The sequence below is a fragment of the Rhyacophila brunnea genome, unplaced genomic scaffold (genome assembly GCF_057557595.1).
Source record: "Rhyacophila brunnea isolate RB1 unplaced genomic scaffold, BYU_Rbru_1.0 scaffold_11, whole genome shotgun sequence".
Classification (NCBI taxonomy): domain Eukaryota; kingdom Metazoa; phylum Arthropoda; class Insecta; order Trichoptera; family Rhyacophilidae; genus Rhyacophila; species Rhyacophila brunnea.
The window spans coordinates 6,604,702-6,618,265 of record NW_028232763.1 but is presented as its reverse complement, the minus strand read 5'-3'; the positions used below and the strand labels follow the sequence as shown (position 1 = coordinate 6,618,265).

The 13,564-nt window shown below is 31.8% G+C and overlaps 2 protein-coding genes across 7 annotated transcripts in view; one reads left to right on the top strand and one right to left on the bottom strand.

Moving 5' to 3' along the window:
- Positions 1-13,564, bottom strand: part of dlg1 (MAGUK family member discs large 1) — a 219,045-nt gene that overhangs the window by 84,196 nt on the left and 121,285 nt on the right. The window lies entirely within an intron of this gene.
- The window catches only part of LOC147078321 (4-vinylanisole receptor-like), a 106,639-nt gene that overhangs the window by 44,170 nt on the left and 48,905 nt on the right, over positions 1-13,564 (top strand). Inside the window, exons 2-3 of the mRNA XM_085960436.1 lie at positions 10,985-11,114; positions 13,147-13,354. Of these exons, the coding sequence (XP_085816562.1) occupies positions 13,257-13,354 (98 nt within the window). The 5' untranslated portion in view covers positions 10,985-11,114; positions 13,147-13,256. The remainder of the gene's footprint in view (positions 1-10,984; positions 11,115-13,146; positions 13,355-13,564) is intronic.

The window sequence follows — 13,564 nt, the reverse complement described above, 5'->3', positions numbered from 1 at the left end:
AAAGTGTGTTTTTATGTTATTTTTTTTACACATAAATAATATGCCTTTGTATGTACATTTTGCATAGAGATTAGTAATAACTACTAAACGGCTAAAAATACGCAAGTACATAATGTACTTGAAACATCCATATTTTTGTGCATATTTCAGATTTTGAAAATTAAAATTTATATTTAATTTTAAAAGTAGGTCACCGTATTATACAGCAAATTAATTTGTATATTTCTCCCAAATTGTATTTGAAACATGAAAATTAATAACATAAATATATTTCCAGCTCAAAAGCTTTGACGCCTGGGGACAATGCTCAAAATGTCGGCACGGAAAACTTTATGAATATTCCAGTGAGCCATTATTTTATGTTAGTTCTTTCGACAGCCGGAAATGAATCTTAACAATGGAGGGAAGCGGAAATGAGAATATAGATTGAACGACAAAGCGGATATTGTTTCAGAAGACACTAAGAATAAGATTGATGGACAAATAAATGGTCTTGTATCACTATGTCGACACACTTAAAAAGACTTTCTGTCCTCAGCCATAATTGATCGAGCCACGAATCTAGTTGAGATTTTTTTTGAATAAAATCAGAAAAACTACGACCACCGCTTTTCCATTCCCAAGCGACTAATTCATCGGTCACTATCAACAGTGGCGGCCGGTGACAAGAATATTAGGGAGTGCAAAAAAAGACTCACCTCTTTATGCAAGAAGTTCGTCATCCGATTTTTGGATTTTAAAAAAACGTCGATTAAAGGAATATTGAAGTCCGACATTGACGATATCTAAATTTAAAATTGCAAGGGGCATCCCGCTGCCTTAATTTCCAGTCTTTTGGAAAAATCGCGACAATTATCTTTAATATATTCAACCGAATACGGCATTATAGTCACTGTTTAACACTCTAAATAGTTAACGAACCTTCCAGGTACAGCAATGAACCTCGACTGATGTGAATACCTATTTACAATAAAATTATTCTTCAAGGAGATTCTTATTCGTTAAAGCTCTTGATAAGAGTCGTTTTGAGGAGAACTACTGCAAAATTTGACGGTTAAAATATCCCATATTTGAATACGTCACCACAAGTTTCATTAATGAAATTCATATTAATATGACGTCACAAATAATTTTAGGCAAGATCTATCCGATTATGTACGACTCAAGGGTCGCGGGACTCGTGCGCTGTGATTTGGTACCTAGTGTTTTTTGCAAACAATGCGCGGGAAATTTGAAATTGGGGAACTCGTATACATATTATATTATTATGTTTTGGATATCGTCTTTTAATTGATATTAACAAGGAAGTGCAGTGTACTTTTGCTCCTTTACAAGAGCCATCACTGACAATCATTGGTTGGTGAATATATCGGATTAGGCTGATAAATATCATATCTTATTTAATGCAATTGACGGAGATACAACTTTAAACTACTTTAATAATTTACCTGCCATATCGAAATTGGCGAAATATTATTTTTACGTTTAAGTTGTTCAATTTGATTATATATATTTTTTTCATCTGAAAGTCCTCTGTAGTAAAGAAATTATACCATAGAAAAATATACAAATCCATAACCTTGTTTTAAAATATAACATTTTTATTACTTTATACCATTAAGTACTTACCAATTTAATTTATAAAATTTAATAATGAAGGCATCTACCAGTTTTAAAATGAAATCAAAAACCGTACTGCATAGACTTTCAACCTAATCAGAACTGGTAAAAGACCACCATGATTAATTTTTCAGACGACTGCGCCACGCAGTTATGACTTATGACATGAAATCAAAACGTCAAGGTCAAATAAAACCATCATGAGGTGAAGTCCTTGTTAGAATGTTTGAACTGCGGCAAACGTGTTGGCATATTTTCTGGATCATGAATTTCGTTCATTTGATCAACTAACAAACATTTCGAGCTTGTCCAAATTTAATTATCTTACTGACATATTCACACATTTCAAATGAAGCATGTTTATCATTCCGCGGAAAAGTATAAGCATTTTTAATGCGAGCCATAAACATATTATAAGTACTTACTGTCATTTCAGCTGCAATTTTAGTTATGTAGCAACATTAAAGCTTTTGGATTTGCTCGAAGAAGAAATTTAAAGAGACTTTTTTGGCGACACTGAACTGATCCGGCGATGCGAATATGCGAGCTGTAAAAATACAAGACATTACATGATTTCTTAATCTCGATTGTTAGTCGACTAAAAATATAGTACGAGTATTATTAGGGTTTTTTTTTCCATTTTCGTGCGAGAATAAAGTAAATATTTATTTAATTGATTTATTTTCCAACGACAACACTAGAATTTTTAAGTCAGAATTTAGTGTTTTTAATTACTGTCTGGCATGTAAAAGTATCTACAGTGGAATCAACGTCATTCCACGTCTTTTGAAACTGTCACACGATTGGACAAACGTCTCGCGGAGTAATATTTGAATTGTAAATAATCCCGGCATGTGCAATAATTTATGTTTAGCAATGGAATTTGAAATTAAATAAAAAATTACTTACAATAGTTAAATATTATAACGATATAGTAGGTATAAAAACGTATAAAAGCGTGCGTGATACCTGTGCTTCTGTGTGTCTGTGAGACGTGGCATCTTACTAAGAATCAAAGGTCTTGGCTTTTGTGCTTTAAGACTCGATGTCTCCGTCGAATCTTAGGGGTACATTGGTTCGACCGTGTTACAAATACTCAAGTTCGTGAGCGGACACAGCAGCCCTCGGTGATTGAGGTAATCACGAAGAGGCGCTTTACGTGGCTGGGATTTATGTTCCGGATACCGCCAGAGAGTGCGACATTTCATACCCTTGTGGCACAGCCTCAAGGCTGCCGTCACCGTGACGGGCCTTCCCTCACCCTTCATCATTGCTACAAGAGTGATCTACGCGCTGCATGTCTGGCATTGTGGGAGGTGCGAGAATTGGCGATAGATGTGCTCGCCCTATGCCCTAATGCTGGGGCGTAACAGGGTGAAAGAAAAGATAAGAAAGAAGGTATAAAAATCAGATGAATACCGCTTTTTTTTCTTCGATATTTCGATGGAATCTTTTGATGTTATGTTTGCGATGGGCTATACAAAAATTTATTTGCATACGCATATTATATATCTTTCAATATACTCGGATGTTGGTTTACTATGACAAAGAGTATCTCGAAAACTTGCAAATGTTTGTATCTCACTCTTGTATCCACTTTAGGGATTCCGGTACTTATGTCTATAAAATAAACGAGTATTCCGTGACTAAAATTAATTGGGAAACGCTGACTTTGATAATACGATCCAGTTTAAAAATCCACTTGAACTTCTAAAATAAACTTATCGTCATAAAAAGTTGATGAGAAATTCTCCTAACAGCCAATTTATATATAAAAAGTCTGGTAGTGCCTTAGAATAATTATTATTAAACCATTCGATTAGGGTATAATTTATTGTTATTAAACCTTAAACCTAATATCCGAAGGCTATTTCCCTAATTAGATAATTGATACTGTCAAAATAAACGTTTATCCGCAAAGATATAGGCTATCAAAATTAAACTGCCGTTTGGGAAATTTCTTCCTGTGAATCATTAAAGTGCTTCGAAGTTTCTTGCTGCATTTTACGCGACGTACTAAATAAGTAAGCGAGGCTCTCAGGGGTGGGAACGATAACGGAGGGGCTGAATTTGTTTATAGTAGATCATAGATCTTCAACCTTTTCGTTTCCTAGGACACATTCAGTGTAGAAGAATTGTGTTGGACCGCTCAATAAAATATAATATAATACATATGGTCAATGTAGATACTATGTGTGACGATCAACGAGTACTGTGAGAAAAAGCATTGTCAGCAAAATCCATGACATGCGAATCGATCGCGAAAATATTATTTAATTATTTTTAAATACATTTTTTACAAGCCGTTAGCGGTATCGTATAACGCTTACTCGGTGAGTAACGGCATAAATAAAATTGTTTGGTACATATATTTTTAGCATACAAATTTCACACAAATCTCATTACCAATTGCAGATATTTATTATGTTAAAATGCATTTCTCACCAAAGACATGGGATACTCAGTGTTAGCATTATTCAATCGTGAAGGGTTCAATAAATAGTCTATCACGATTGAATGATTATCTCACTCCGCTTTTCTCTTGAATGTGTAACAGTCACTCAGAATCGCCAAGCCTCAGGCTACATATCTCACTAGTTTTTATATTGTCTATTATTGACTTTATTCTACCTATGTAAAATGTACTTTTTAATCCGGAAATAAACTCGCCATCTCAGCCAGAAACTCGTTTTTTATCTATACAATTAATTATAAAACACAAAGTTTGTTCATAATTTAAAGGCTCCAAAACAGTAGGCGCTGAAATTTTTACTGAAGATTCCTTGGCTAAATTAATAAGTTTGGGTTTTGTTTTATAATATAACGTTAGATTTATAATATAAGGAATGAAACATAGAATAATTGAAATACAGATGACACAACGAGATAAACCTCGGACGAAGCCGGATACAAAGGCTAGTTTATTATAAAATTAAAAGAAAAAAGGAATATATAAAACCTGTGATACAATTATCCATATTTTTATGAAACTAATGAATCAATGTCTGGTTAACAGAAAAAGAACTACAACCCTGTAAACAAATGTAAGTACTATGATTCGTGATACATTTAAAAATAAAAATCATTCAAAATAAAAACAGATCAGTCATTTTGTTGGCTGTGAAACTAACCTGACATCGATGGTGCCAATAGAGAGGGCAATCTAGCTGTGTTCAACCAAATTGACAATGTAATAATGAATTTCTCAAACTGGAGTCTCACTTGATAGACTCTACCGTCTGTTCATATTTCTCACTATATTTTCATATCATGTCTCCACAATTTGATGTAATTACTAGTTTTGTTTTGAAATCTAAATGCCACGTTATTGATATCTTAAATAAATAATGTATGACTTCGATTATGTGTTAAATTAATTGAATTGACAATACATATTCCCTCGTGAATACTCTCTGTATAACCTCTACATAAATCTTTGTTCGTAATTCGGTATATTTTTTCATATTGTACAGGCGCTTTATTAAAATAAATAGTCCCATTAAACATTTCTCATGCATTAATTAATACTAAATAACAGCCTAGGCATTTAATAAACAAGTTGTATATAATTTTCAATTTACATAGATACAGGGTCTTATTATTTATCGAGTGAGATTGTCAAAAGTTTTCCTGCCATTGTTACTTATTTCTGTTATACTATATTTTTTTAGTTTTACGTAATTTATTACACTTAAACAAACAAACTTAATAAACACTTAAAAAATATCAATATTACCAATGGTTGTTATTGTAAGACCTACAATTCCCTGGCCTGTTAAAGATGTTTCCATTTGCCAGAAAGAATGGCAGAAATACACAGCGAATCCACTGAAAAGTTCGTGTGTTTAATTTTGTATATGGGATTCAGAATAGGCGAGAAATTACAAATTTAAGCTTTTGTTTCACAAAAAAATTTATCCACGTTTATATCCAACGAGAATTTTACTCGAATTCGATTTTTAAACTTTGTATGTTCATAAAATATATATACCATAAAAATACACATTCTTATATTATTGGATGTACAGACCTACAAACTTATCTGGAGAATAGCCAAAAATGGAACTACGAACTACCGTAGGACGCCATATTGAAAAACGTCATTCGAATGTCAGATTTTGTCAGTTACGAGTCGTGATTGGGTAGTTTTCGATAGTGGCTTCCCCATCTTATTCTCCAGATAAGTTTGTAGGTCTAATTCAATTTTGTATGCCGTATTTCGTACAATATCTACAAAATATAATCCTCATTCTCGAGGTCTATAACTGTTCAATTCTGCATGTACTACACTTACCTATCGTTTACCTACACCAATGACCAATAGACAGTTTTATCCATGGTATTAAAGGCACTGACTGGTGAGAATTCGATTCTAAGAAATTATTTGACGTTTTCATAGACCCGTAAAGATAATTACCTACAAGAATTTAGAACACGATTAGAATAAAGACATTACCGCGAACATCGCAAATTGTTTTATTGTTCCACCCGCGAAAAACTAGCAACACCTAATATTATGAAATTATTGGGTCTGTAATCGCAACTAATATTAATTATATGAACATTACATATTATAATAAGCGCCTTAGCAATATTTAAAGATCAGTCGTTATTAAAAAATAATCCAAATATAGGTATACAGTGTATTCTAAAATATTCGCAATCAAACAAATTACCGCATGTGACCCGATATTATTCCAGGCACATTATTAGAACGCCATTATAGTATTATAACACTTGATCACTGTCCAGGTTCATATTCTTAAACTTTTAAACAGTCAAAGTTTAACCTTTGTATAGCAGTCTCCACCACTGTGTCGTATATAGTTTAGACTAATTGAGTCGCCGCATAGAGTCATAACTCACATTTTTCAATTTTGTATTTTTTGAGTTTAATATACCAAGTGATTCTAAAGGCATTAATCTACATAAAAAAATAGTTGGCTATCAAAAGTCACTTTAAACCATGTGAAAATCGTTGACAAAGATGACTGTTGGTGTCATAACACCAGGGAACTCAGAAATAATGGGAACTGAAATACACAACGGGTAAGGCGATAGCAGGTAACCGACTCGAGTAAGGAAGAATCCGGGTTAAACTTACACACGTGTTAAGAATACGTTTTACGTCGAATACTAAAAACTGCTCTCGGTTTATGCATTTACGCTCATTTAATGTTGGTGTATTACACACACTATTGCACGTGCATAATGCGTGCTTCATTTTCGTAGGATACTCACACATTCAAAAGCCTGCTTCACCATGCGGCGTAACACTCATAACTCACATTTTTCAATGAATAATGTGAATTTTGTCATCAAGGCCTTTCTAACCAATCAGTGAGCTCTGATTCTCATAGTGTGCTGTGTGCCTTGAGAGTAGATATTATATATAATTATATATTTAAAAAACAACTGTAAATCGACTCACTCACTCATAAATATTCAAGGATTTCAATACTTTTCTTCTAATTACAAAAAACAGTACTCTGATGGTTTTTTGCGTTTATCTCAAAACTGGATTTTTGGAATATGTGAGTTTGGAATATATGACTCTAGGCAACTCAATTTTAAAACCTTATTAATTCGGCCAACTTATACAACGCTGTCAATATTTTGATAAATCATAAAATATTGGTTAGATAATAGTGCAGTAACGAACGAATATTTACGATGTTTTCCTGAAATGTACGCCCATCTGACTTGTCAAATACCAAGTTATTATTCAATATTAATGGTGCATTGAAAATGCCGCTTAGTTACGCCTACTCAAGAACTAATCCAAAAAGCATTTCTACAACCAAGTGTTTCTAAAACAAAAATAAAACTGCACACTATCCTTTTTTGTATTTAAGGTGTCAGTATGTATTTTTATTTTCTAAACCAACATACTCTGACCCCAACAATATAGGATTACATGTAAATTGTACGTCAAACATTTTATCGTGACACAGTTCGCCGTGAGCTTTCTTATCGAAAAGAGATAACCGAATACTATACGGACTCCAATTTTATTAGATTCAATACATTAATTCAATTTTCATAGCAGATTTTTGCAAAATTCATAAATTTAAGAATGAAAACCTAACCTAACAAATAATGCAGTATATCAGCTATTTCAAAAAATTGTTTTTTGCTGGCTTCCTATAAAGTGTAAACCGACAAGAGCCGTGTTTTATTTAGATATAAATTTTATGTCAGGACTATTACGACCCAAAGAGGTTCGACGGTCTTTAATATACGGCCATTTATTTCCGCTACAACGTTTCACGGTGAAGTGTGATACAGCGAACTGGATACGTACAAGTTTCCGGATACGAGAATATAGCGATTGGTTACATTTTAAAACTTCCTTACTTCAGGCTCTGTCAGTAAAATTCAATGTCTGGTCTTGCAAATATGTCTCGACTTCAACTATCATTTTTTTTAAACTCTAATTATATACAAGTTATTTAAGAGTATTTTGATGCAAATAACTAAATGAATTTTGAGTCAATAGTGTTTTTCAAAATTGGAATTTGACGTGACAAAAAATATCACGTACATCAGGGAACTCAGAAATAATGGGAACTGAAATACCTAACGGCTGAGGAGTAGCTGGCAACCGATCTCGAGTGTGTAAGAATACGGGATAAACTTAAACACATGTAAAGAATACGCTTCCCCTTCGTTCTGACAACTGCTCTCGGATTATTCACTGACACTCATTCAATTGTGGTATATTTGAAGGTTGCAACACACACTATTGCACGTCTATAATGTGTGGTTCATTTTCGTAGGACACTCACACATTCAAAACCCTGCATAAAAATGTAGCGTTTTTGTATCGCCTTTCGGAATTCTATTTGTTAATCTGTTCTGTGTGTTACATATTAATATTATATTCATTTATATATTGTACATAATACGACTATCCTAAGATTGAACATGGTGAAAACATGGTATCTGAAATACCCCTTACTATAGTTTTATAAATTATTGAAAAGAAAAGATAACTCTTGAACGAGAACAAAAACAACATTAAATTACCATATGTATTCAATAAATTACTAATCGACCTTCACGGGGACTTTAATATATTATTTCTATCTAAAACAATTCCCATAAATCAAGCCTGTTTGGAGAAGAAAATAGCCAATGCGTCGCCTGTCACACATATTGAGAACACATAGAATCACAGCAATACGAAATTTTCATATAAGCCGACTTCTACAACGCCATACTTTAAATTTCGTTCGATATTCGACAAGATGGGCCAAATTTTCGTCGACATCCAAGAATGCTTGAATTTAAACTTTTTGGTACTTTCAGTCTTTGGAGTTTGGCCCCCAGATTCGGTCCGGGATACTTGGAAAATTTACATTTTTCATATCTACTCCTTTCTCGCCGTCGGCTTCTTCTTCTTCGTCTATTTGCTTTCGGAGATCATGATTATCATAGTGGTAGGTGACTCATTTATTAATCTCATATAATTAGTTAATATTATTATAAAACTTAATTGATATAATTTAATAAAGATCACGATTCATATCATCTACTCAGATGCACATTGTCACTGATACAAAAATACAATTTACATATACTTAATACAATAATAATGACAAAATAAAATTACACATGAAAACTAACAACTTATTCCAAATCAATTTAATTCACATAATGTCTCAAAACACCAAAATATATGAATGACTATGGGAGTATTTAATGAAGTATGGAAGGCCATTGATTGTCAGCCTTTTGGAGAAATTTATTTTAAATACATTCTTCTTCATACTTTAAGGGTATTTTATAACGTTTTTATTAGCTCGTATTCTTTTTTCTTGTTTTTCCAAGATTCGTATTGGACGATTGAAGATTTTTAACTAACTTCCCGACTAGCTAGACATTTGAAACTTTTAGAATATATCAAAACACGATGACAATGCATTCTTTTAATACCTTTAGCCATCTGTTAATTCTGTTTTGTATGGAAAGTTATTTCGGAAAAAAATCGTAAAAAGTAAAACACTACTATTTTTGCTAAGGGGGTCCTAGCAACTAAATTATTAATATATACGTGCGTTACTATGGAGATCAATATGAAATGTCAAAATGACATTTCAGTATTCTATATTTATTCAATATTTCTATCAAGTAAAAAAAAGTATTTATTAATACATATAATTGTCAAGTTTATATGATTCAACAGAAAATTTAAGAACGTGGTATATAAAAAGTTATTTTTATTTTGTAATTATATGTTATTAAAATCATATTATATTGTATAGAGAATTACTATTGTAAAGAAATTCATAGATCTACAATATTTACAATAAAAGACTAAAACAACATAGCATTCAGAAAATTTGTAAAATTAAATGATAAGTCCATAACTTCGTCAATATAATATATAAAGAGAAATAGCTGGGCATCAAAAATTCTTTTAAACGATGGAAAAATCATTTCTAAATATCACTAATGCTATCCTGGGGTACTTAATCCTTCATAATTTACCAGGAATCCGTTTTTCTCAAAGTATTATTGTGACATTAATATATCTGCGCACCTATTCTATACACAAGGCTGCTATCGACGACTTAGTTTATCATATGTATTTATTGAGGCGGTTAATTGTTACAATAAGTTAACCGTATAAACTGTCAAAAAGTGCTATGTTTTAACAGCACCCCTCTTGCCTGTGTTAACTTTTAGAGGGAGATAGACAGTTTTGACAGTTTAAATGGATAACTTATTGTAACAATTATAATACCTATCTCAATACATAAATATGATAAACTACCCTCGATAGCTGCCGTTAGCCGTCGAAAGCAGTTTTGTGAAAAGACTAGACGCGCTGGAAGGTGACAGAATGAATTTTATTTATATTTTTTCAAAAAAACTGAAAATCCATATCACTCATTATTCACGGGATATCATAATTATTTTATAATTTCAAAAAATAAAGCTCTTATGGTTTTTTGCATTTGACTCAAAAGTTGAATTTTGTAGAATGTTAGTCATAACTCTTCGCGACTCATATAAGATTATATTTATAAAACTTCTGGTATCCTAGTTTTCTACAAGTAAGTATATACAATAACTCATCCAGTCTTCTGGAAACTTCAAAAGTAGGTACCCAAAACAGAGACTACGTTATCCATTTGGTTTTCTATACTTATTTTCTGTCTCAAATACTCACTTGAAAGCAAAAGGACTATCTGAGTTGACAAACCCAGTCCTAAACCTTATTAAATTTTATTATGTGGATTAAGTACAATATACTGTATTGTATGTCAATTAACAGAATGTTTTTCCAGCAATAAATGACGGTCACATACGATCTCTACATTCAAAAATATTATAATATGTGCATTTTGTCCATCAGGTCTTTGGTGATATTGAAAAAACAGTAGAAGCTTCGTTCTTATTCATTACGCATCTTGGTCAACTGCCAAAAGTAATCAACTTTCTTATCGCCGAAAGACGGATCAAAAAATTACTTGACCGATTAAATGGTAAGTGATAAGTAAAAAAATAAATATTAACGTAACTCTCTGAAGTCCTATTTACACATAATAATCAAATTCACCTCTTTTATTCATTGTCATTCATGATCAAACTGATATAATCGTGAGGTTACTGCCAAAAGTTGGTAAGTATCGAAATCATGTTATGGAGTAATTTCAATTTGAAGTTTGACATTTCATACATAATTATATATAGATACATAATCCGTTAACTTCAAATTCTTAAATTATCGACTTACCAACTTTTGGCAGCAATCCCACGATTATTATTATTATGTTACATTAGTCACATTATATTTTATTTCCATGATTAATAGTAGGTAATCTTTAACGCATATGTTAACTATTTAAAATGTATACTTCAAATAATTTACAAGCTAACAGTCACAGCCTATCTTTGGCAAAAATTAGCTTTATACCTAGTATATTAAATTTGGAGTTATGTACGTTATGAATTAAATAATTAACAAATAAAAAACAATATTTTAAATTTCGAAAATAGTAACATTTTGAAGTGAACGTGTCATTTTAGATTCCTCGTATTATAGTCTGTTGACATTACGAGTTACACATGTTTTTGAATATGCGGCAGTAAAGCTTAGTGTAGTTTACCGTAAATTAACAAATTTTGAATGATTTTTCCCCCAATTGATACCACCCAATGAAACAGATCTTAGTTAAAAAGTAGGTACCTACCTACCTAAGTAGTATGTATTTAGTATTAAAAAAATAATAGGTACCTACTCTTTAATATATGAGTAAGAAACATGATGTTATTGCTTAAACGTATTATTTATTATATTTCTTTCAAAACATTTACACCTGGATGAGTTTAGAGCTCAAAATAACTGTCAATGTAAATGACATTAAAAAACATTAAGGGCGGACGTGCTCAGCGTGGGTCAAAATGGAGCTTTTATTCTATTTTCAAAGCATGATCCTGGAAATTCCTTAAACGTTGTAGATAATCTATTTATATAATTTTTAAGCCTTATTATCCTTTATATTTATTTTAAACATTTGATGACTGCATAAAGTATTTTTATTGCATAAAATAGTATTCTTTCAAACCTCTCGCTCTAATGTGTTAGAATATAATCATATTTCGGTACATAAATGTGCAGTGGTGTTAAGATTTTTTCATTTATCAATTTTTAAACGCATTTATAATACCATCAGTATAATTTATGTCGAAATTATTATAGTGAAATATTTACGATAAAAAATTATATTGATAATCTCTGTGATCCCAAATTTGACAAGAATTAGCCATTTTATTATTCAAAAATGGGCAAGATTAACACATTTGAAGATAATTCTAAAGATACTCATTATAAGCTATGTCTTTGACCATTCAAATGTGAAAAACATCCTACGAATAATGATTGCTTTATAATAATCATTGACCTAAGAATAGGGTAGTGTTTTTTTGAAATACGCCATTTCTTTTGGCATTCCCCAGTGGTTAAGCTACAACATACGGCCGTAGTCATAAATTGACAAACTAAAACTGAAGTAGGGAGTAATATCATGATAACGCGCGTGTTTGAACATGTACCGTTTAAAAAAAAAGATTTTTTTTTGGTTAGGTACATGTTCAAACACGCGCGTCAACCCATTTGAATACTATACTCTACTGTACTGTACTCAAATGGAATAGTACAAAACTTAAATCCATTAGAATTTAAATTCAAATTCAATCAAGTAGGTACCTTCGGTCGATAGTATTAGTATAAATATAAAAAATAATTTTATTTCGAAACCATCAGATTGACACCTCTAAAATATTGTTAAGATTGGCCGTCAAAAGTTTCATTAACAAAGTAATATTAATTGCAATCAACTGGGTACCTACTGGATTCAATTTAAATTGAAATTTGATCTATTTTTTTTACAATTCCGTATGAAGCCAGTTTCTTTATTTTAAAATATTTGGACGCTGGGTCGAATATATAATATTATACACATAATATATTATTGGTTACTTATTCAAAATAAACCAAATGAAATTTCTTTTCAGATCCTATTTTCAACCAAGGAGATCCAGAGCATGTACCATTCATCAAAAACTCAACCAACATCGTGAAACGCGACACTTTTATATTCTTGTTCCTGGCAATTTCAACCGTCATGCTGTGGGCAGTTTTCCCCATGCTGGATAACACTTCCGCTGAGTGGCGCCTCCCCCTAAAAGCGTGGTACCCCTTCGACGAGATGAGGCCTACCATGTAAGTGTGCATTATGTAATATTAAATGAAATAAACAAAACATAAAGCACTTAATCCACATAATTTAATAATGATCCAAAGCCATAATACAGAGTGGTTTTGTCCACTTAGGGCAGTGATACAAAACAAAGATTCCAGGGAACACTCAGATTTTATGAGAATATACTGAATTGCTTCAGGTTAATATCATTATATTTATTCTGTATATTA